Source organism: Diorhabda sublineata, chromosome X (genome assembly GCF_026230105.1).
Source record: "Diorhabda sublineata isolate icDioSubl1.1 chromosome X, icDioSubl1.1, whole genome shotgun sequence".
NCBI classification, from domain to species: Eukaryota; Metazoa; Arthropoda; class Insecta; order Coleoptera; family Chrysomelidae; genus Diorhabda; species Diorhabda sublineata.
In genome coordinates this window covers 7565292-7590390 of record NC_079485.1, presented here as the reverse complement: position 1 = coordinate 7590390, position 25099 = coordinate 7565292, and the positions used below count along the sequence as shown (strand labels likewise).

Sequence of the window (25099 nt, the reverse complement as noted above, 5' to 3'; positions counted from 1 at the left end):
CTCTCCCAGTGTAACCCTCTGTGAAATGACCTGGATACATCACAGGACGAAAAGAGTCTCTATCTACCACCCTCTGTAATAACCTATTCCTATTTTGAAGGGCATGAAGCAGGTCTTCAGGTGTACCATGTGGTACACTCTTCAAATAAACTGGTAACTAGCAAAGCACAGATCCTGGCTGTATGTCGTCAGACAAAAGGCCAATAGAGAGAAGAAGCTATTTTTGATATGATAGTAATCTTTCCGACAAAAAGATGGCGGCATTTTCAAATGAACCAATCACAATATACCACGAAAACTGTTGGTAAAACTTTGGATAAGGGTATATTATAAAATTTATTTATAAAGCGAAGGCGTCATTTAAGCGGTAGAGTTTAGACGTTATTTTTATTACTTGAAAGAAGTAAAAGACTGAGTTCTAGGGACAGAATTGTGAACTAGAAATATATTTAAGCTCAAATATGCTACTAATACTTTGTACGTATGCAACATTGATTTTGAAATATTTAGGTTAGAATTAATTTTTATTTCTAGTTTTATCGTATCTCTCACAAATTTGCCTGGCACTGTATCCAAGTAGTGGAAATGTAGTGGAATTAACACCAAGCAATTTTGATAAACTGGTTATTAGAGGAGATGAAGTGTGGGTTGTTGAGTTTTTTGCTCCTTGGTGTGGACATTGTAAAAATTTGGTACCGGAATATACTAAAGCAGCTAATGCACTTAAAGTAAGTTGAAAATTGTCAATGACTAACAAGATTATTTATGAAGACTACATTACACGTTTGAAAAAATACCTTTATATTAATAAGAAATTTGTTGTAATACATAAATATCTCTCGAAACAATAATGGTTTTCAAACATACTTCTATGTCATGCTGAAAAAGCATAGAAATAAGGAGAAAAAGAAACTTGAAATTAAAGACTTAAAATGTAATCCTCTTAGGTTTTGTAGTAATATTTGAAATTTTTTTAGGGTATTATTAAAGTAGGGGCAGTCAATACAGATGAGCATAAAGAGTTGGGTGGACAATATGGAGTTCGTGGGTTTCCTACAATAAAAATTTTTGGTCCAGACAAACGTAAACCAGAAGATTACAATGGAGGTAGAACTGCAAAAGATATAGTAGAAGCAGCACTAAAAGCTGCCAAAGCAAAGGTAAAAGCAAAACTTGGTCTAGGGGGTGGATCTTCACAATCAGATGATGTAAGTATTTTACAAAATTTCATTTGAATCTCCAAATATTTGTTTTCATTTGATAACTAATATCCAATATAGATGTATTATTGATTATTTAAAAGAACTATAGTAAAATAATTACATATTTATTAGAAGCTAATATCTTAACAGGCTTCAAATTTATTTGGTTTTTCAAATATGGTCAAAAACTAATTCTTTAACAATTTATTCAACCAAAATAAAATCTTGACATTTTTTACGAAGTTCTTAATCAGAAGAGAATTGGATGTGGCATTAACAAAAGACCATAGTTCACTCTAAAAAGTGACATTAATTTATTAAACTCTGATAACATCTTTATGGACTGGAAATATGGAAGTAAAATAATAAAAACTCTCCAATTCCATTAGTCCACAACCTTTAGAAAGTTGTATGATACATTTTGGATTTTGTCATACTTTGTGATTGAGAATACAGTATATCAATACTAATAATATCATCAAAACCAAAGAGCAGATGATAAATTGATTCCTATAAAAAATAAGACTGGCAAAAATCTGGACTAAATTTTTTCTTAAATATAATGTCAAGGTGTCATGAACACTGTGATCCAAAAGATGTGTCCTCTTTTCTTGCCATAACACTGGGGATCCTCAATGCTTACAGCTGATCTATTAATCCCAAAATTCTGAGTTGAGAATGTGGGATGACTCTAGCTGCCAGAGATATTTATCTTTTATTCCATATATTGTAATGCTCTCGAGCTCCATAGTGTCTCACATTTAGGGAGATTGTGGGTAGAGTTTGGAATGTATGGAAGGGAAAGACAATTCTGGTTATCTAGTTTGAAAGTACTGTAGGCATACACAAGAAACCTATAGGATCTAAGGACTAAAGTGTAGCTAGCACAGATCTCAATGAATCACTGTAGATGTGGTGAAAGGCTCTGATAGGGGGCACAATAAACCTTCAGGTTGTAGTTTAACACATTACTTGATTAAATATTTATTCTACAATAAATTCATAGTTAATTTAATCTACTTTATAATGAAACATAATATACTGTGTTTGACGATTATGATATAAATTATTTCTGTTTTTCTCATTTCAGGATGAGGGCAAGGATGTTATAGAATTAACTGATAGTAACTTTGAAGAATTAGTTATAAAATCTGATGATATGTGGCTAGTCGAATTCTTTGCACCATGGTGTGGACATTGTAAAAATTTAGCTCCTCACTGGTCCAAAGCTGCTTCAGAACTTAAAGGCAAAGTGAAACTTGGAGCTTTGGATGCCACTGTACATCAAGTTAAATCATCACAATATGGAGTACACGGTATGTTCTAATATATTCTTGAGATTTTTATCAAATGATTAATCATAACATTCTTATTTATACTTAAATTTGAGATAAGGGATATAGTGTAGACTGTACAAAAATGATATTTGATAACTTGTTCTTCCTAAGGATATTAACTGCTCTCTCTACTGTGTAATAAACAATTTGGTTTATAAAAAAAATTAGGACTTTTAAGGTATATTTTCCTCTTTTCATTTGAGTTAAATATCTAATACTAGTAGGATATCTTAGATTAATGCAATAGTAGTAGTAAACATTTATTTTCTTTTCATAGTTATCAATATAAGTGATAAAAATAAGGAGAAATTTCTACAAAGCAAAATAAAGTGAGTAACTGCTGTTATGCTAAGAATAGTAACTAAAAATTTATGAAAATGAAAAATCAGTAATAATGAATCATCTGAAAATGTGAATGTCAAGTTACTCTCCATAAATGTTATTCAATGAATATATAGGAAAATAGAAAAATTAATAATATGTAGCAATATAAGCTTAATTTTGTATCTCTTTCACTATGTAGTAATTATATACATGAATCGAATTTTGTTTAGTAAAACTGATCCCTTATTTTTTACCTATAATCTTGTAAATATTAAACATAAATAGTAAGTTCATTTAATGTTAATTCAAAATCTCTATGCAATGTAAGATATTTCAAAATATATTTAAAAACTTCTACTTGAGGGAATTATATGATACAGTTCACACAAAATATTAGATCATATTATTTTACCTTACAGTTTAACTATTCAAGTATTTTTGAATACAGGTTATCCAACGATCAAATTCTTTGCACCTGGTGCTAAGGATTCACCCACAGATTATGATGGTGGTCGTACATCAAATGATATTGTGAATTGGGCTTTAGATAAGTTATCAGAAAATATTCCAGCTCCAGTAGTAAGTCAAATTGTAGATGAAAAATTGTTCAAGGAGTCTTGTGAAGACAAACCTCTTTGTGTAATAGTTATTCTTCCTCATATTTTGGATTGTCAATCAGAATGCAGAAATAACTATATCAATTTACTAACTAGCATTGGAGAAAAATTCAAAAAGAAAATGTGGGGGTATGTAATTTACTAAATTTTTTGTTGCTGTTACGAATTTTGAATTATAATACATTTGAAATTCCTTTGAAATAATCAAACAGACTGTATTTAATCTATGATTATTGATTATCCTAGGTGGGTGTGGTCTGAAGCTGGTGCCCAGTTGGACTTGGAAAACGCTTTGGACATTGGTGGATTTGGATATCCTGCTATGGCTGTTATTAATTTAAAAAAAATGAAATATTCTATTCTTCGTGGATCATTTTCTAATGATGGTATATATGAATTTTTAAGGTATGCATCACTTCAATTATGCACTTGAATCATTTTTGAGAAGTGTAAATTTGCTTGATATATCACACACCCACATGTACACATTTTCACCACAATTTGATGGAGGTGTTATATTTAATGAATAGCATCATCCAAACCTAGGTTTTATGTTTGATAATGGTTATATTTGCTTTGTCTTTAACATGAAAATGGGTAACTGACAGTACAACTTCCATTCTACTAGGTACTCTAGGGTTGATAGCGGCTTTAAATTTTTTTCATATGAAACAGTTATATAATGGGGCTCGTTTGATCAGTACTGAAATCAGCAGTAATTGCTAAAAGAAAATGCTTTATAAAATACATTGAAGTGAAAATTTTCACTTGGCATAATATGTTTATGTCATTTACTTTTGAGAAGTAAATATCAACTGAACACAAGTATATATAATTAATATTGTTTTTATTTCTGTCAATTGTATAGGGATTTATCATATGGTAAAGGAAACACTGCTCCTGTGAAAGGAGAATCACTACCAAAAATCAACCATATCGAACCATGGAATGGTAAAGATGGTGTGCTTCCAGAAGAAGAAGATATTGATCTCTCTGATGTAGAGTTTGAGGAAAAAGATGAATTATAAACTTTAGAGATTTAGTATTTATTTTTCCTTACTACTAGTATCATTACCATTGCTAGATTAATCCTTTCACTCACGCTTTTTGGTTTTTCGAGATAAAAATCTGAACTTGGGTGGACATATTCTTATGATTTTTTTAAAATTTATAGCGTACTCAAAAAAATTTCACATCGGCCCTTTTAAGGGCTGTGATTTGTACAATATATTGCACTTTGTGAATAAGTGGTAATGTTTTACCAAATAAAATGCAATTAAAAAACAGAATTCATGCAACTAATTATTTATTTGCATGATATAACATAAAACAATTTTGTTTTTTGAAATACATGAATGTATGTTGCACTTAGTATAGACGAAATTGGTCCTAGAAGCACATTCAGGGAATTTACACCTCGAAGAGAAGGATTTTTCATCTATAATTGGTAAATGACCACATCCATCTAGCCTTATTTCTGCTGCTGGTCTAGTTTCTGTTTTTTGTTTCTTCTGTTGCGGAGATGATGTCGGTTCCCCCTTATTTCGAAGGACGTCCCCGTTTTCTAGAGGATACTTTGTTGATTTTATCAAAACTTCAGCGACGTATGCCCTAAAATTAACCAAATCCGATATTTTCTTTTTTGGAATACCTAAAGTAATTGCCTTTTGCCTATATTCCAGCCAGGCATTAGAATATGCAATATCAATGCTATGTGTAAACATACGAAGTGTCCACTTCCTGGAAAGTATAAAGGTTCTGTACAAAGTAACCGAAGTCGCATTTATCAACGCCGCCCATACTTTGGTTATATTTTTTTATAACTTCAGGTCGTTTCACACTAGGATATTGATTATTATTTTTGTCCAATCGTATACATTCATCTTCTTTTCCTATGCCCATGAAGTTAGAAGCCATGATAACACTTTTATTGTCAAACCATTGAGTGAGAATAACTTCCCCATCACCACTGACATTGTTCAACGAATCTATGACCTTTCTTTGGCATCTCCTTTTGAAGCAACAAATGTGGTTTGTTAAACCTATCTACTCTTGCAGTGCAAGTTGTATATATATTTTTATGCAGCAACAATTGTAATAAATTATAATTGGAAAAGTAGTTGTCAAAAAAAGTTGAACATTTGATACTGCAATTGTTTCAGATAATTTCAATACTACAGATGTTGCTGATCCAAAAACTTTTAAGTGGAGCCATACGAGGCAAAAATTTTAATACCTGAAGGTTTTGGCTTTTTTGCAACATACTGCTTGACATTTAGACGCCCTTTGAAGGGTACCATTTGTTCGTCTATATATAATTCTGTTTCAATCGGTAGAGACAAACATTTTAACCTAATAATATCATATAAAGGTCATATCTTCCAAAAACGATCCTGATCAGTTTCCCAACATTTATTCTTTGGGCATTCACAAAATGTAAATGCGATCTTAGCGAATAAAAACGATTTATTGGCATACTTTCAGAAATTTGTGGCACTTGTAATTTTGGGCTTCAATAAAATTTTATACTTGGATAATGTAAATTTCCAACAAATGTTTTCAGTTCGTCTACATTTGTTGGAGCAAATTTTGTCATATTCTGAACTGCAAGGAAGTTAGTGTTTTCGGTCATTAGTTCAAATAAAGCATCTGTGAAATATTGTTTAAAATAAAAATATGAACTTTCAAGCTCTACCATATCATCTTGTTGTTGATTGTGCCAATTGATGAATTGTGGTGTCTCATAACGCTCAATTTTTCACCAAGTTATGTTTTTATTTTTACTTCCTATCCCCCCAAACATAATCGTCATTGTCGTCATCACTAAGCCCTTCAATATCTGATAAGCCCGCTTCAATTTGCTCTAATAGTTGTTCTTCAGTAAACTGCTTTTCTTACTCATTTTTAAATTTAATACTACTAAATGACAAAAATATAATAAAAACGGTAAATAACGTAAGGTTTTGTAACATACCTGTCGACCTCCTTATATTCACACTGTACAATATATTGTATACTACTTTTTACTGAAATATAGACATATTTCAGACATTTCTAACCTTTTTCTACATTATTACATTCCATCTTACTTCTATACTCGTAAGTAACCATTAGAAGTAACGAGTTCCTTGAATTAAAAATGTTTTTTAGTTAACCTAATAAATGTTAGATGTGTACAGTATAGTGTAGAATGTGTACAGTATACTGTACGTTATGAGTAGAGAGGTTGGTAGCCTTATATCTCATCATTTCTATATATGTAAAGTGTACAATATGTACAATAAATTGTACACCATGAGCGAAAGGGTTAAAATGAAATCTTTCTGGTAACTATTTTGTTTTTTCTGTCTTATTCGAAAGTGGTTAATTTAAAAACTCAATGGAATTTGTTTCAATTTTCTAATGAAAAAAAAATCAGATAATTTTATCTTTTGTATTCTATATCATTTTGATTTTATTTTGATTAAACAAAAGTGTAATTTCAACTTTGGATATATTTTTGTCATGTGGTGGAGTTTTGATTTACTTTATTGTCTCCATAGATAATTTCATACAAAGAATTATGTAACAGGTACCTGTGAAAAATAAATTTTCATTTACCTTTTTAATTACTTATTGAGAATGAAATTTTTTAGTAACTAAATAAACAGCATTAGTCTTATGCAAATTTAAGAGACCAGATGGATCAAGAAGATATTACATTTTTCTTTTGATCACTAATTAAAATATATATAAATATATATATATATATATATATATATATATATATATATATATATATATATATATATACATATATATGTATGTGAAAGGAGGTTAAAACCATCGCGGGTCATATAATGGCTATTTAAAACTGTAAAACCACTGATGCTGCAAAAACTCGGGATAAGCAAATGTAATCGAGCGTCTATAAAATACTGTTATTTTTTGAAGTAGATCGCAAAAATATATTAAAAATTAATATATCATACTAATATCATTAATATTTGAAAAATTAAGAAGATACTTTAAATTTAATTATAGATTTTGTACAATCTTTTTCATTTCCTAGTAACGTGTATCCACTCAAGTCATAAAGTAATTAAATATATTTTTTAAATAAAATATTTTTGTTCATTTCCATTCACCTTTTTATTTAGGTGAATTTGAGCTGATATTGTGCTTTTTGGTTTTTAAATTTTCAGTGAATTTTGATTAATTTTCCATTATGCATGGTATAAATGTCGTGTAGTCAGTGTCAGTTCATGTGATAGAAACATAACATTACATTCACTCATTTTTATTAACTAGATTTTTTAGACTCTTTCTTCATTCACAAGTTCGCTCTTTGATAGAGCTGTCTCATTGACGGTGTTCATCAATTAAATTACCACCTAAATTCTAATAGTCCAAAGCAGCTAGGAATATCTTTCTTTTCCATCTCGAACTTTTTGTATATTCATTTCAATTTCTCTCGTGTCTAAACTTCCACAATTGGGGAATTATATAGCCAATAATTTTTATTTACTTTGTCTTTGTAGCGACTTGCAATAAAATTTTTGTTTCCTGTGGTAATTATTTTACCACCAATATTCAAGCCGGTTAGCATTCAACTTTGTGGATATTTATTTTCTTGTTTATATCTTAATTTATTCCATCATCTTTCTACAGTATATCCATTTAACGTACTCTTGAAAGCACTTTAACCATCTTACTACTTTGCTATCTGGATGACGGAATTGATGTAACCATTTGCTATAGGCATTTTCTGCTATATGAATGTCTGTGCAATGATTCATATACTTTCATCACTTCAAAGAGCTATCTTTCAGTTGCCCAGTAACTTCTCCCCGATTTTCATAAGATTTTGTTAGAATAGGCAACGACGTTTTGTTTTCTACCCCTTATCACTGCAAAAGCTTAGTCTCATATAAATTTCTTGCTCTCTTCTGTTACTTTAATCAATTGTTTAACGATATGGACACAACTTTCCACAAATCATCGGCGAATAATAAAATTTATACTCAACTCATTATTTACTCAACTACTAGATAAACACAACACAATTACACTATCTGACACGTTTCGATAACTAAGTTATCATCTTCAGAGGTAGAAGGCAGTTCACCTTCAATATGATTATGAGATCATTAATCAGATGCACAAATATTGTAAAAACTGCATTAAGAGAAATTTCCAAAAAAGAGAAATATCTCGAAAAAATATGTATTCTTTTGGCGCTCTGGCATATTTATTGTATAGCTGAAACAAATGGTATCTTTGGCCTTTGCAACATAAGAACAAATTCTGCTCTTATGTAATCCGTCTTTTAATTACTGCGAAGTCTACTTGCCATCTTTTTTATTGTTTTTAAATACAAAACTTTGGAGTACATAGATATTATTTGAAAGCAATTTTTTCATTATAGTTATGTTATTTTTTATGATGACATTAAAGTTATTTCATTTCAAAATTAACAAACAAAACAAACAATTTCAGTATAACTTGAAAAAAAAGGCAAAATTCTTGTTTGATAATATTAGTTGGTCCAAAGAAACTTTGTTATAGGCGAGAACGTACGGAAATAATGAATGAAAAAAATAAAGTGATATAAAATTGAATGAGGGAAAATAAAAATAAGTAAACAGAAGAGGGGGAAAATGGATAAAGACCTGCACACTTTAGGTGTTAAGAACCTTAAAAACCGGGAAAAAGACAGGAATTTCGCAGAGCCGGGACTCGACGGGAATTTCTTAATAAGTAGGGAATTTTCAGTAATTTTGAGTGAGCCAAACAGACAGCATGTTGGTATTGCTATAGCTCAAAAACCTTCCGACTAATCATCCATTCAAAACAATATGCTGAACCTCCCTCGTAACTGCATTCTTACGGGTGCACGTATCTATGGTTGCCTAACTAACGCGCTCTGATACCGATTATGGAGTGTAGAGAAGGAGGAACACCTCTTATGGACGGTACGTTTAAAATATGGTCTGAATTCTGTAGGGATAATACGTGGTGCTGATTGTACTATGGGATTGAGATCTGAAGTTAAACACTTACTGTATAAGAAATTATCAAAGTTGTGACTGACGTTTGATTATATTCATGTGAAAAGCTGTGCAATCCTTAATATCTTATTAGATTTTTATTTTTTATTAAGAACTTGATATATTTCTGTACCTGCTTGCATAAGCTAATTACCAATGATATTTTAACAAAACTATAATTATTATATTTGTTGCGGATAGAGTTCAATATTTTATTTCTATGAACCAAAATGTTATATTTTCTATTATTTTATTATTCTTATTGATATTTTTATATGACTATAACTATTATATTAGTTGTTAATGAAGTTCAATATTTTATTTTAATCAACCAAAATGTTTTTTTTATACTATTTCATTATTGTTACATGATTCTACTTTTTTTCATATTAGAATATATGTATTATCTAAACCAAATAAATAGCTAAATAATAAAGTTAATTTAACGAGATTCTGTTTTATTAATCGTTTCATTATTTTAATACTACTAATTTCATTATCACGGTGCATTATTTAAAGCATTACTATACAGTTATTTTCAATTCAGCGCGTAAAATTCAAGCGAATACCCTCTATAATCAGCGCCACCTATTTACCCATCAAAAATCTCTACACTCCATACGTCTGATATTGATACCGGTTTTGGGATTCCCTTGAAGCTTTTAGGGTCTTATGTAGCTTTTAACGAAATTCATTTTTAAAGTGACGCCTAGATTTGGTTACCTACCAATTTGTTTAATTTATTTAAGGAGGCCAATTAAGGTTAGTAACCGAATAATATGTTGTTTCATATTAGTGCTTACATACATCGATTTAGGTCATGGAAAATATGTCCCTTTATCCTTAACTAATGAAAGTAACGAAAATAAATATTTTATACCTCATTTATGTACTCGTATCATTCAATAGTGGTTTGTTTGTTTGGATAATTTCAGCCGGCTATAGCCATTTCTTTCGATTCCACATCATAACACGTCAAACTTCTAACAGTACTCACTAAACCAGGATCTTGTACTACTTCTATTACTTTTCCACTTTGAATATAGGATCAAGAATCGAAGAGAATGCATTACAATTCCGAGTAAGATAGACGTGTCCGCCACCGGTTGTATCTAATTTTACCTTAATTTCCAATTGTATTTCATGCATGAGGTAGAACGCGTCAGTTTGTTGTATATTGTTTGAATGATTTAACATATGGAATGTAATAGTGAAAATCTTTTTTATCGATTCATCATATTGATGATCTCGATAAAGGTAGAATATTTCCGACATTTTCACCACAGGTTGTTGATACTCTTCGGAACGAACACATTTCCTTCTTATTCTTTAATTATAATCCTATTGTTTAAAGGAACACTCGATTTGCTGAAGTGAGTTTCGTTCTATCGAACGATTTTTGAATGACTGATGTTTTTGTAGATGAAAAGCTTTTACAATCGTTGTTGTTAATCAGAAGACCCATTGCCATCATCAGCGTTCCATTAGATGTATGAGAAGCGTGCTTTTTTCTCCACGGAAGTTAACGACTTCGAGGTCTTGAATCAATACTCGAATAGCGATGTTGGTGATTTTCAAGGTGCTGCTTACAGGTAGATAAATCGGATTATTGGGTCGTTCGATGATTGCGTAACCGGGATCTACTGTAATTGGTAAACTGTATTTTGTGTGAGCAGGTTTATTACCGTCGAACGATACCTCGGCAATATTGCAATCAAAGTGTAAACTTGATACTTTAATAATGCTAACAGGTAAATCTAAACGTTGAACTTTACCAGGTTCTATTATCTTTGGATAAAATCCAAGTATTTTACCCAAACTGTCGGTGTATGTGAAATCGATGGCGTGCTCAATCACAGCACTCGTAAAAATGTCTTTCACTAAGACATTATAAACTTTCTATTAACCAAAATATCAACTTCTCGAAGGAAGAAGTTTTGACGGGCGTGAAATTTCGTATTCGATTATGTATCTTGCGACAAACTACAAACTATACAAGGATACTTTTGCATGTGCAGACATAAAGACATCGATGCCATCTACATCTCAGACTTATTCGATAATAACGAAGCAGCTGATACGCAATAACTTCAATATGATTGTTATTTTTAAACAAGACGAAACGAACGTTAAACATGTTTCCAATGAATACATTTCACCCTAAATTACAATTGAAGAAATCAAACAAATGTGTTCCTAATGTTGGAATGAAAAATATGGTGCTCTGGTTATTGTTAAAGTTTTTGATTTACATGATGGTTGATATCGCAAGGGATATGTATATAAAAAATGTTCAGGTCACGATGTCGTCCGATATAAACACTATTCATAAGCGAAAAATTGCCAGAGCTGAAACGAGTTAGCAGAAAAAAATACTTGTCTATGAAATTAGACAAATCTGAGCAGGATGAGACTCTAAATAGACTGTTCAAACCTATATCTACTCCACTCAAACAATTGATAATGACGACGATGACAATGAATAATTCCAAGGAAATTGCGAAACAATAACAACCGAAAAGAAGGTTATGAAACAAGAACAAAAACAACAACAACAACGTAGTCCTGATATTCTTGCAGACAAAGGAAGCGAATTCAAGTATTCGGTATTTATGGATGATGATGATAGTGATGGTGGTATTTCTTTCCACGAACTGTAACCGAATACATGGAACAATATCCTGCAATGAGCCGTCAATATGTCACAGATTTTGTAAAAGGAGATTCACAAATCGATTATATGTACATTCCAAAATATGATGTTGAAAAAGATCAGTGGACTTTGCGAGATTAACGCATTAATTTCAACTTATTTGGAATTTCTGGAACCGTTGGTGATATTCATACTGAATACACTGTTTACACCGCCATTACACCAAAAATCATCGTTACACTATCTGACCAGTTATTGTCTTCAGAGACTGAAGGTAAACAATTTACCTTCAATACAATAACCAAAGGTCTTTATGACTTGTTGCAAGTAGATTTAGCTGAGATGAGACCTTATGCTTGACATGATAAAGGATTCAAAATGATTTTGGTAGTTATTAACTGTTTTTCGAAATTCATATTCACTCTAGACCAAAACATCCTAAGAAATAACACGAGAATTTTGGTGGTAGATCACCAAAAAATCTTCAATCAGATTATTGAACAGAGCTGGACAATAGTAAATTTGAATCTTTGATGAAGAGACAATATCAATCACCATAGTACCTTTAGTACAAAGAAAACCGCAATTGCAGAAAGAGTTATTAGAAAGCTGAAAACCAAACTCGATAAACATTTCAGCTTAATTGAGGAAAACAATTGGATCGACATTTTACCTCAAATCATTAAGGAACACAATGATACGAAATATAGTAACATTGATTGTAAACCGTCCAAGGTGAATCACTCAACGAAAAACTGATTTTAAATAAGAAATTTAGTTATTCGAAAATGCGGGACCTAGATAATTAAATGTAGGAGATATTGTGCGAGTAAGTAAAACGAAACATGCTGTTGAAAAAGGTTACACTCCCAATTTCACAACCGAACTATGTATTCAAAATTTCGAAAGTGAAAATAACGAATCCTATAACTTATTTGATTGAGGATATGACTGAATCGCCAATTAGAGGTGGTTTCTATGAAAAATAATTACAAAAAACTAAAAATTCCGACATTTATCTTATCGAAAACATATCGAAGAGAAAAGGCAACAAAATATATGTTAAATGGTTGGGCTTGGACAAAAAGCTGAACAGTTGGATATAATGACATGGATGACATAATACATAAGTAGATTCAATCAGAGTTGACGGTCTTCCACAAATAGACAAGGAAGGGGAATATATTATATAAATTGGTTGGTTTTAGATTATATCGTCTGTAGTCAAAAATATTCCGGGTCTTATTCTGCTAATGATGATGATGAAGAACCGAATTACAGCCGTGATTTGCATCGAATTATAGCAAATGCAATAAAAAAGAACGTTATTATTGCATACGATTTTCAAAGTTGCTTATCGATTCGGAATTGGGTGTGGCTTGAGGCCTGCTAGAACTTTTGCTCCCACCATAATTTTATCGTCATCGTCGTCAATATTTATTGGAACTGTACCACCTGCCCAAATGTCCTTAAATATTCTAGAATGGAATGATGGTTTGGAAGTACTACGTAAAAGTGTGATTTCTGTCAGATAACAAAAGCCGTCTTTGATGACAGAAAGTTTTTGTAAAAGTTTGCAAGCATGAAGAAGTCCTCCTATGAGAATCTAAATTTAATGTTGAGTGAACGTTTTCAAGTTTTTTGGATTTGGTGTATGTTATATGCGATATTTCTTCTGCAAATAGTGTAATAGGAAAAGCGCTCAGAGAGTACCTGTCCTATAACAAAATTCATGTAATTAATGATTTACCTCTATAAAACAAATATATTGAATATATTTTTTCCGTTGTTTTACTACAATATCGTCCCTACCAGATCAGGTTTTGCAAATTATTATAGTATAAAATGGAGAAAAATCGATACATATGATCATTATTGAAGTGAATATTGGGGAATGCTGATCCTGTTGTCGTCGTCGCTACCTCTAGTTGTACCATCATCATCAGAGGAAACTGATCTGAATTACACCGTGAAATATTTCCAATGATTCGGATATTTAACCAAATCGGAACATGATATTACAGATTTGACGGAGGTTTTACGAAATTCTCAAGGGAATTATAACTTGTCTGTATATGGTACTCAAAATACAGATTCTATGATGATAATAGCGAACACTCGTATCGTGTTAAGTCGAAATGGAATAAAACAAATCTAAATTGGTATTTTCATCAAATATCACCTGCATATGCTGCAGTCGCTGAAAAGTCCTTCAATCTATGGCAACAAAATTCCACAATTCCACAATCCCAACCTCTATGGTAATGTACGAGTCGATGCCGACGACTAAACAAGCTTATTTTCAGTGCTTGCACACGAAATCGGTCACACCATAATGACGTTTCAACAGCAAACAGACAAACGTTACAAACCTCGATGGGGATGACAAGATGGCACTCGAATATCCCTATGGTCCAACACAGAAATTTGTAAATTATCCATACAAAATGACGACGCCACACCCAACAGCTCATTCAACGCATCCACCACCATCACCAAAAACAGAAGCGACAACAACACTAAAACCAGTCACACAAATTAATATATGTGATATTAATTCAACATTTCCAAATTTCCGTCTATATATTGGTCATAATAAATTTCTATGGAAATTTGATTTATTTGACATTCATATACCTTTGCATTTTGAATACATTAAAGATTATCTTCCGCAAAAGATTAAATTCGAATCGATATCACACATTCTGCAGCAACTTGTTTGCATTCAATAAACTCATCGGCGATTATTATACAACATCTTTTCCAGATTTAACTATATTCGAAATAAACAAGTGGTCAAATTTTTGTGTTTTACGATATTACGCATATTTCATTGAATTCATGAATGCACTGATGGATTTCCAAATTTTTTTTTAATAGGGGCCGAGTTAGCGATCGCTTTTTAGGACTTTAAAGAAAAAAAGAAGGTCCAAGGTGCTATATGAAACAGCGAAATGATTTAACGGCTGAAAATACATGTGTGTAATCATTTGTAAACGTCTTCAACGCCATATGTGAAAATAATGCTCAAGTAACGGAATATTTTACCTTAGATCAATAGTCTATTACCATAATGCTAGACTAGACGCAAATGGGTTAATAATTTACCCTCCTTTGTACTTAATTATGCATTTTCTCAGCTTTGCATCACAAAAACTTTTTAATACTCCTTGTATGAACTCTTTTTTGTTTCATGTATTTTAGCTTTCCTGTACTAGTGTTTCCTAACCTTCCTGTCACTTGAATCTCCGTTTTGTCACTACCTTCAAATTCTAAAATTTCTTCTTAATTCACTTCTTTTTCACGTTTTTGATTTGGTTGAGAAAAATCTTTAATAGGAACCAAGATTTAATTTGATATAATTCTTTTTAAGCGGCCTCTGTATAGTTACGATTCTATTTTCTTACTAAATAAATAATACGTCGGTAATTATGGAAAATTTTTTCAAATCAGGACTTATTCTACTCATAGTTTGTGTAGTATGTCTCCATCGTTCCTAATTATTGTTTTTATATTTATTTCAAATTTTCAAAATACCACGTATAAAATTTGCATGTATAACGTATGCAGTGGAAAGTGAGTACCCTGAAAAATGTCTTTTGAAGAACTCTACGCTCCGCTCCACTTTGGAAGTTTCGTGCATTAGTTGTGAATTAAAACAGTACTTTTACCGGATGAACATGAATACGGATGACCTACCTAATGACCGACATTGCCCCTCCTCCCCTTTCGCTGCAAGAACTTCTTCAATCTTTTCACGGTCATAGAACAGTCTTGAAATAGTTGTTATCGAGTAGTGCGCTTTCACTGGATTACTACTATTTGAAATCACAAGAATTTTTATATATATATTTCTAGTAAGTACTTAAATTATTTGAAAGAAAAAAATTGATAGTTTAAATCATTTTTTTTTGTTATTATGGCAACTGGTGTAATTATCGAAGTAATATGCACAAATAATCATGCATATTTTTGTCAAAATTGTTTTTTTTAAACATTTTGTTTAATTTCTTTATTTTTACAACGACGAGATATAGGTTACATACCATAATTATATAAAAAATTTGCTTGCATTAGTTTGAGATACTTCTTTATATTAAAAATTACGAAATTAATTCCTAAATGTCCACAGATTAATTTCATTCTCTTTTGATAGGTATTAAAACGGTAATTATTTTCTGATAACGCTGAAGCTTTTAACCCTAGGTGCAGCTTGTGCATTACAAATTACAAATAAAAATCTTTTAGAAAGTGAATTCTGAAAGGTTTTTAGAAAGAACGATAAAACAGGAATTATAAGATAGGTACGCATTTAAGGTATCTTCCGAAATAAAACATCTACGCAAAAAGATAATTCACTCATATTTTAAATGCATTTTCATAAATCGATATTAATACTACCCGCGTCTTTTATTACACAAAATGGGAACCTCTAAATGGTAACATGAGTTTTGAAATGATACAGTGGTTGTTTGAAATGGTCAATTTATTGGCCAGAACTTTGTTAATAATTATAACCTTATAGCCATTAACATTGCAAAATCAAAAAATATATTTTTATTCACTGCAAAAATTCTAAAACTTACTTGACATAGATTTACCAAACTGATCACTGTAAACAAATAAATGATATTTATTGACCTTCTATGCGATGCAATGGTCTAATAGTTCTTTTAAAAACGAAGTCGCTCAATATTTTGAGTATGAGCCTAACCTAAACATAACCTAACCTAACCTAACCCGAACATAACCTAACCTAACCTAACGTATCTAAATTTTCAACCTCGAAAAAATATGTGAAAATATAGTTTCCGCGCCCTATGTATATACATTAAATCAATCAGTATAATTTTCTCCATAACATACTAAAATTTCAAGAAGATCGTGCATATACAACCTAAACTAAATAATTACCAAAATTTAAGTTGATATAATAATAAAGGAATTTGTTCGGACTAGTCCACAGCTTATTAAGGTATTTTTGGTTTTCACGTAATTTATATTTTTTACCCGAATATTTTGATATTTATTGGCCTTCTATACGATGCAATAGTCCAATAGTTCTTTTAGAAACAACTCAATCTTCCTTCTAAGCGATTTGTAGCTGAAAAAAATTTGGAAAGCAATTTCCAGATCAGGGTTTCTCCATCAGCATTAAAACGATATATACATGACTGTTTCTAAATGTGTATTAGCAAACCAACGAATTTGAGAAATACTCGTAAATTTGTACATTGCACCAAGATTTCCCAACGATGTCTGGAGGAGAAGAAATAATAAAGAATTCGAGAAACTTTATGGAGAAGCTACAATAAGCTCTTTTATTGAGGGACAGAGGGTGAGTTGTTGAGGGACTACAAAGAGAACGGATGCCAAAATTAGTACTGCAAAATAGGGAAAAGACCTAAAAAACCTAAAAAATACTATAACCCAGGTCTATTTGGCCTGTAGAGCATATTAATAAATAGAAATGGGCAGCTTCTAATACTTTGTAGTATGGTAGAGAAAAGCTGTATTAACTAGATAAATTAAGGAGAAAAAACGAATCTCCTTTATTAAGCTTCTCAAAATATTAATCAACAACATTTTTGGCGGTATTCAAACTATTCAATATAAAATTGAATAACTCAAAATAAAACATGACAGGAAGGAAGCCCCGTAACAAAAAGAAGTACAAAAATGTTTATGGTCACTTTTTTTACAATTAAGCTTAGTTAAACTGATTTATGAAGTTCAAAACAATTATTTATTATAAAAAAAGAGATTTTTATATTTCTGCTACAACTTTTTTTTCTAATAGTATTTTATATATACACATCAATTTTATTTCATTATTTATACAATTATATTTGTTTTAAGCGTGAATTTTTTTCAGGTAGCTCCTATCAAAAAGAAATAAGATGAAATTGTCATTTATATTTGAATTATTACTAATATTCATATTAGTAGCATTTGCAGCATCGGCTGTAATAGGTTTGTATAATATTTTCCCACTCACTCAATTATTGCAATATTATTGATATTTATTTATGATTTATGATTTAGGTCTGTTCTGTTTTAATATTAGTTTTTTTATTACTTTTAAGAAATTGATAAAAAAATAAAAGAAATTAAAGAAATCCGTTTATATTCATATTAATATACAGTGTGTCTACTTAGGTTGGAACAATATGGAAAACTTTTTTTATTAGTGATTTTATGAAAAAAAGTTATTCTTGATAAAAAGTTCTGCATGGTTCAAATGTTACAATGCAATCATCAGATATCAATTTTTTATAGCAGTATACGAGTTTTGTCAAAAAATTTGAATTTTGTCCAAGAGTAAAGTATCTATATTTTTTACAAATCAAAAAAATGTTATAAAGTTGTTTTGAATTGAAAGTTATATTCAAATATGCAATTACAGCCATTTATTATGAAAATTCAGGTTTTGTGATTATTTATCAATCATTCCGTATTAATTTTTCTGGCGGGATAAAATTTAACGCAATGTAGGAATTTCAGTAATTAAAGATACAGTGGCAAATATTTTGAAAGGTAATTAATATCATGCGTACAAACTGCAATTTGTACACACGTTACTACCAAGGGATTACGATATTCGTTTTGAATTCTGCGCTCTGATCCAAGGAAAGTTGGATAGAGACCCGTTTTTTACAAGAACTATAATATTTTCGAATGAGGCAACATTTTCTTCAAACGGAACCGTCTCATCACAAAATTGTCGCTGGTGGTCTAACAGTAATCAAAACTCGGAACCAATATTCTTTTAAAGCGAACGTGTGTGGTGTGGTGTGTACAAAAATAACTTAGTTGGACCTTTTTTTTCGACCTTTCTCAAATGCCGCACAATGCTTACAATTATTAGAAAATCAAGTAAGTGATTTTTTGCACGACCTTCCGTCGTATGATAATTTCATTCCAACAAGACGGTGCTTCCATCCATAGTACATTAAACGTTAGAGTACTCCTTGAAAATATGTTTAATGGGAAGGTGATTCTCAGGTATTTAGATATTTTTTGGCCTCCTAGGTCTGCTGATTTGATTCCACTTAACTTTTTTATAGGGTTATTTAAAACAGCAGGTTTATCAGTGAGAACCATTTGATGATGTAGACCATTTGGAGAGGATTATTTCTGGAGAATGCCAAAAAATGACTCCAAATATGATGTGGAAAATAATACAAGACTTTGACAAAATTGAAAAATTAAATGTTTACAAAGAGAAGGTGGATATGTCGAAGCCGTAGGACATTGAATTAAAATTTAATTATGTTTGTTTCTGTTGAATAAATATTCTTTATATTCTACAATAAATAATTATTATGCATTCATTACGTATGTAAATTTTAAAGTTGTTCAACAGTAATAAATAGAAGGGTTATCATATTTTTAACAGGTAAAAGAGATAAATTGTATCGAGCGAGAATAATTAATACGGAATGATTAGTAAATAATCACAAAACCTGAATTTTCATAATAAATGACTGTAATTGCATATTTGAATATAACTTTTAATTCAAAATAACTTTACTCCATAACATTACTCTGAATTGTGAAAAGATACATTACTCTTGGACAAAATTCAAATTTTTTGACAAACCTCGTATACTGCTATAAAAACTTGATATCTGATGGTTGCATCTTAACTTATGGACCAACAGAAGGGTCAGGATATGGTGGTTATTAGTTCATTGGTAAGAAGTGGTCCGATTCCGTGGTCTCAATCACGCAACGATTCGCCCCTTTTTCCTGGTTGATTCCAATATCTCATCTGCCTACTCCTTGGAACTTTAACGAGGAAATGAAAAGCTGAAACAAAAAAATATAAAATGATTAGAATAAAGAATTAAAATAATATGCTTACCACTAACTCACTCACTGCTGGTCTTTCAACACTAACTCATACAATGTATGTATAAACTCAACTATATATATCTTAGCTATCTCTATTTTTCTCATCAGAAATTTTGTTCTGCCAAGAATTATTTTTTATTTTTATTATTACTAAAAGCGTTACTATAATTTATTTCATTACTTTTTAGTAACTAACTGTCAGTAACTCTGAAAGCGTGCTTTTCACTATTTTCAAACTCTATTTTATTTAATACAGCATAATCTCACTCGTGCAGAACTGATGTTCCTCTGAAATTGAAACCATTGAGATCCCAACCCAAGTTTATAGGCATTTATAAAAAATCACACGATGGACTACAGTTGGACTTGGCGTTTATCAAGGGAGTGCGAAATAACAAATAAATACATGGCGGACTTTCCGGAGTTGTGTTGTTTTCCTCCACTATGTAGAGATATATATCGATTGTACCTAACCCTTGACTAAAGCTAGGTGATGTTACCTTTGTTATAGAAGCGGCCAACGTAAGAAAACAGTTTTGTTTTCGGGTTGGTAGCCGTTAAAAAGCCAGTTACAAACATTTAAGTCTGCAAGTGAAACTAATAAAAGCGCATTGATAAGAAATCCGAGGGAGTCAGTCACAACAATAGCCATTTTTCTAAATCAAAAATAAAAATATGATTCTGGAATCCACAAATACTGTAACCTCCACCTTATTTGTCGAAAAAACGGTTTTGGCTTTCTTGACCAGACTTTTCTCGGCTGAAGTCTTCTTATTGCTTCGACTATGGTTTTGTTTTCTGTTCTGTTGAAATCTTAACTTATATGCTATCACAAGTTCTTTTGATTGACTCTCATAGGCATGGATATTGTTAACCATTTCTGGATCAATTACATTAAATCCCGAGCGTGCTGGAAAATCTGTTTTCTTATAATCATTATTAAAAGACCCATTTACAAATCATTCCATGGGATGGAGTACCTTTAGGATAATATTTACATAAATTTTCCTCGGTTTATTTAATTGTTTTGCCACGTAAAAAATAATGCTTAATTAACACTCGAAATTCTTTTTTTCTCCGTATATATCCAAAAAAAAAAACAAATATTAATATCAGTAGAAATATCAAAACTAATATATTTGTCAAATTTATATCTAATTTTGATAGATGACTAACAATATTAATCACCGTAGATAAAATGTTGTTAACCTCTGAAAAGTCACACTTTCGTTGCACTGCCCTCATACATTTCCCTATTTATGTATTGATGATTATGCAGCATACAGAAAATGAAGAAGGATAAATACTTTAAAAATATTTTATATTATTTTTTTTCAGATTCAAGAGCTAAATTTAAAAAAAGGGTAACTGGAAAAGTTACTACAAGTACAACTAATAAGCAAAATGAAAATACGAATCAAAGTGCGTCCAACAAATTTTGCAAATGTGCGAAGCAAATGTGTAATTGTTGTAGAGATTTTAATATAAGACTTCTTAACTTAAAAGGACCAGGCTGTGCCTCATTACAGTACTTACAAGGAGATCAACTGGCAATTTCGATGAGTTTCAACGACAGAGTACTTACCAATACGACATTACAAGGTAAGTTAAAATTAAAATAGTAATATTTGAGAATATCAACTTATTCTTTGAAAATAATTATAAATCATAAGTATTTGAAGGAGGGCAAACTGATTTAGATATAGTATAATCAACCTGTCTCTTAAATCGAAAAATCATCCCGATTCAAATGATAGTTGTAGATCGTCAATTTCTACAACGAAATATAGAATAAACTTCCCCAATTTCCGTTTAAACAACATTTTCATTACTACCATTACAGTTTTTGCAAAAATGTGAACATGTTTTTACTGCTTTTCATAGCTACACCCAGACGTGCTACAGTCTCTTAGAGAGTTACAAAATCTGGAGCATCTGAATTTCCACATTCCAACATCAAAGATAGGAGCATGAAATTATCCGACATCCACCTCTAATCTGCAGGCCCTTCATTTTTGAACCATAATTATATTTGATAATTAAAGCTGATTTCATTGGAGATAAAATTGCTAAACTTAATTTTTTGACTCAAATAATTTCTGACTTGAAGTAAATATTATATCTAAGCTGGGCAATTGTTATTTGGTAGTCAAATTCAAACTTTATCGAGCTTTCGCAGTTTTTCCAGCAACTGGATACAAACCATTTGCAATCTTGTTTTAACCTCACTAGGATTTTTCGAAACTGTTGTCAAGACGAACTATACTTGAAGTTGGAGACTGATATATTTACGTGAACGACTTTTCACAGTATCCCAAAATATTTCGATTGGATTGAAGATACAGCATGCGAAAGATTATGACCAGACTTATGCAAATAGCATCTAAACCGCGCAAGAAGCAAGAGTCAAACATTCAGGAACATCCTGCAATTTAATATTAATAAATTGTGGTGATATATCGTTTTTGTAAAACCAGTGAACAATTCGTGGAATAACATTTTTGGTAGCATTATTTTTTATTTGATCATTTCCACTTAAAGAAAAGCTGAATGTACTTAATTTAGTTACTTTATAAATCGTCGATAATCCGATCGAAGAGACGGTTGATGCTGAATATGTAAATCTTTGTTTTCAAATTCAGCCTTGTCATTTGTAACATTTATTGCCAATTCGACAATAATGCCAAATCAAAAGATTTATGGGATAGATAAACGTGAACTGGCTTTATTAATTAAATACTAATAATTTATATTTATAAAATTTACTCGTCCTTCAATAATTAGACAATAAAAACAATATAGTTGAAATAAAATTTCTGCTATACGATTATATAAACCTAAATACAGAAAATACCAAAGAAACTTTTAAAAAGAAATTATTCATCTACCAACCTACCGACACAGTGAACTGCGTAAATATATAACCGACTTAGCTTGTTCCAATTCAAAGTTTTTGAATAGATCTTTTATTTTTATTTTTTTTTATTTTAGTAGTCAGCTTTCGAATTCTCGTCAATTTTTTTTAAAATATAGTAATGAAAACAGTTGTTGTAATTGATTTTTCGATCAATTTTAAAGGTATTATTGGTAACTAATATATTCATAACATGTTTTTTACTACCAAATTAGCTTTCTAACAACGTCACGAACTAACAGTTTACTGAATAAGTATCTGACAATTTTGTTCTTTGTATGATTTCACTTGACTTAATGATATAAGTTTATTCTAGTGATTTCTGCTCATTCACATCAATATTTAGATATTATAATTGACACAAATGTGTTACGATATTTTATTTTGAAAATATATTTCTCGTGTTTCTGTTGAAGACTAATCATTATCATTACCTTTAATGGATAGTTTCAAGAATAAGTAGTCATTATCAAGTTTATAGCAATATGGAAGTTAATTTTCGGTTATTTAATTTTAATGAAATACTTCATTGTACGTAGAAAAGAGTTTTTTTAATTATGTATTTCCTTATGAAGTCTGTTAATAAGGAACCTATACCATGTTTCGTTAGAGCAATATTATAGGACTGCTTTGTTTTTTTTGTTTTCAGGTCGGAAACCACCACCCATTTGTATGCCATTACCAGGTGGAGTTTCAAAATTCTGCGGCCGTGTTTATAATATTGGCCGCCAAGGAGAAGACTTTAAGGCTTGTCTAGGACTCGAACTTCGTGCTCTTAATGACATAGAAGCCGCTATTCGCGTATCATGTTTCCGCTTTGGCCCTAAGGGTCTTAGACTAGAAGCACCTGAACCTTTACCTCCATTAGAAAATGAAAATGATGATGACGACGACGACGACGATGATGATGATGATGACGACGACGACGATGATGACGATTTTGATTTTGATGGAGATGACGATGATAACGATGTCGATTCTGTTGACTACAGCGTTTTTGATGATGATTTTATTGGTGAATACTTCCAAGAAGAAGAAGAAGAAGATTCTGGTACTTATGGTAACAGTAATAAAAAGAAAGTGTCTACAACAACTACACAAGTACCATTTAGAAAAATCACGAGAAAACATCAATACAAGCCTGTAGAGAAAAAACCAGTTCGTACAAAATCCAAACCTCAAGTGATGAATAGCAGTACAACACCACGAACAACTGCGAAGAAAACAGCGCCAACAATTAAAAAGTTACGAACAACCACAACTAGTCAACCTATGAAACTCTCCACTGAAACTATCACTACTCCTATAGTTGTTGTGAATGAATTAACTTCAGAAGAAGCTACAGTTAAGAACGGAACGTTTACTGAACTAAAGGCAACTGATATTGATAAAAACAATAGAACTATCGAATTTTTACCACCAACAGACATGTTCACAAGTCCAGTACAATCATCTACACATAAGATTGATGTCACTTTAGTAACCACACAAAAAGTAGAAGTAAATACTAACCACGTACCACAAACGGAAGCTTCTACTATTAGAGAGGAAGAAGAATCGTCCGAAGAAAGTGCAGAAGTTATAGATGCTGTTGGAGATGTTTTAGAAGAAGAAATATCTGATTCAACCGAAGAAATAACCACCGTTAAAATCAAAACGACAGCAGCTACAACGGTATCGGAAGAATCTAAAGAAATTTTAGACGATGTAATTGATGGCATGGTAGATACATTCACAGAATCTGAAGAAGTTAAGGCATAAAAACGCTGGACATGTATAGTCAATATCTTTTCAAATTATCAGTGTTTCACATAATAATATAAAATACTTTTATATAAATGTTAAAAAAACACATATGCTGAATTATATGCCAAGAAAAGTTGCAAAAACTGAGAAAATTTAGTTTCATCGATTTTTAAGCAAATATTGGGTGTAATAATTTATTCAAAAAATTATATTTATAGTTTCTTGCTGGAAAAAATGTTCATATTTTGAGTGAATCGGGTACAGATATCAATTAATACATTTTTATCCCGTTCATCAAACATTATTCCATTACCCACTTAAGTACAAATAATGTAATAATTTATCTAATTAATTATTATAAATATTTGTTGGTTTACATATTTATTATTTATTTAATTTATTTATTAATATTTATTTTGT

General features: G+C 30.9%; 2 protein-coding genes across 2 annotated transcripts; both read left to right on the top strand.

The window, feature by feature from the left end:
- Positions 1 to 262: 262 nt before the first annotated feature.
- LOC130450843 (protein disulfide-isomerase A6 homolog) lies at positions 263 to 9754 on the top strand. Its single transcript, XM_056789507.1, has 7 exons — positions 263 to 477; positions 535 to 728; positions 978 to 1208; positions 2293 to 2518; positions 3312 to 3609; positions 3727 to 3885; positions 4349 to 9754. Exons 1-7 carry the CDS (start codon positions 462 to 464, stop codon positions 4506 to 4508), a joined length of 1284 nt encoding a protein of 427 aa, XP_056645485.1. The 5' UTR covers positions 263 to 461; the 3' UTR covers positions 4509 to 9754.
- Positions 9755 to 16951: 7197 nt separating this feature from the next.
- Positions 16952 to 25099, top strand: LOC130450982 (uncharacterized). The gene is made up of 4 exons (XM_056789751.1): positions 16952 to 17137; positions 18038 to 18135; positions 21358 to 21621; positions 23583 to 25099. The coding sequence occupies exons 2-4, from the start codon at positions 18063 to 18065 to the stop codon at positions 24692 to 24694; spliced, it is 1449 nt and encodes a 482-aa protein (XP_056645729.1). The 5' UTR covers positions 16952 to 17137; positions 18038 to 18062; the 3' UTR covers positions 24695 to 25099.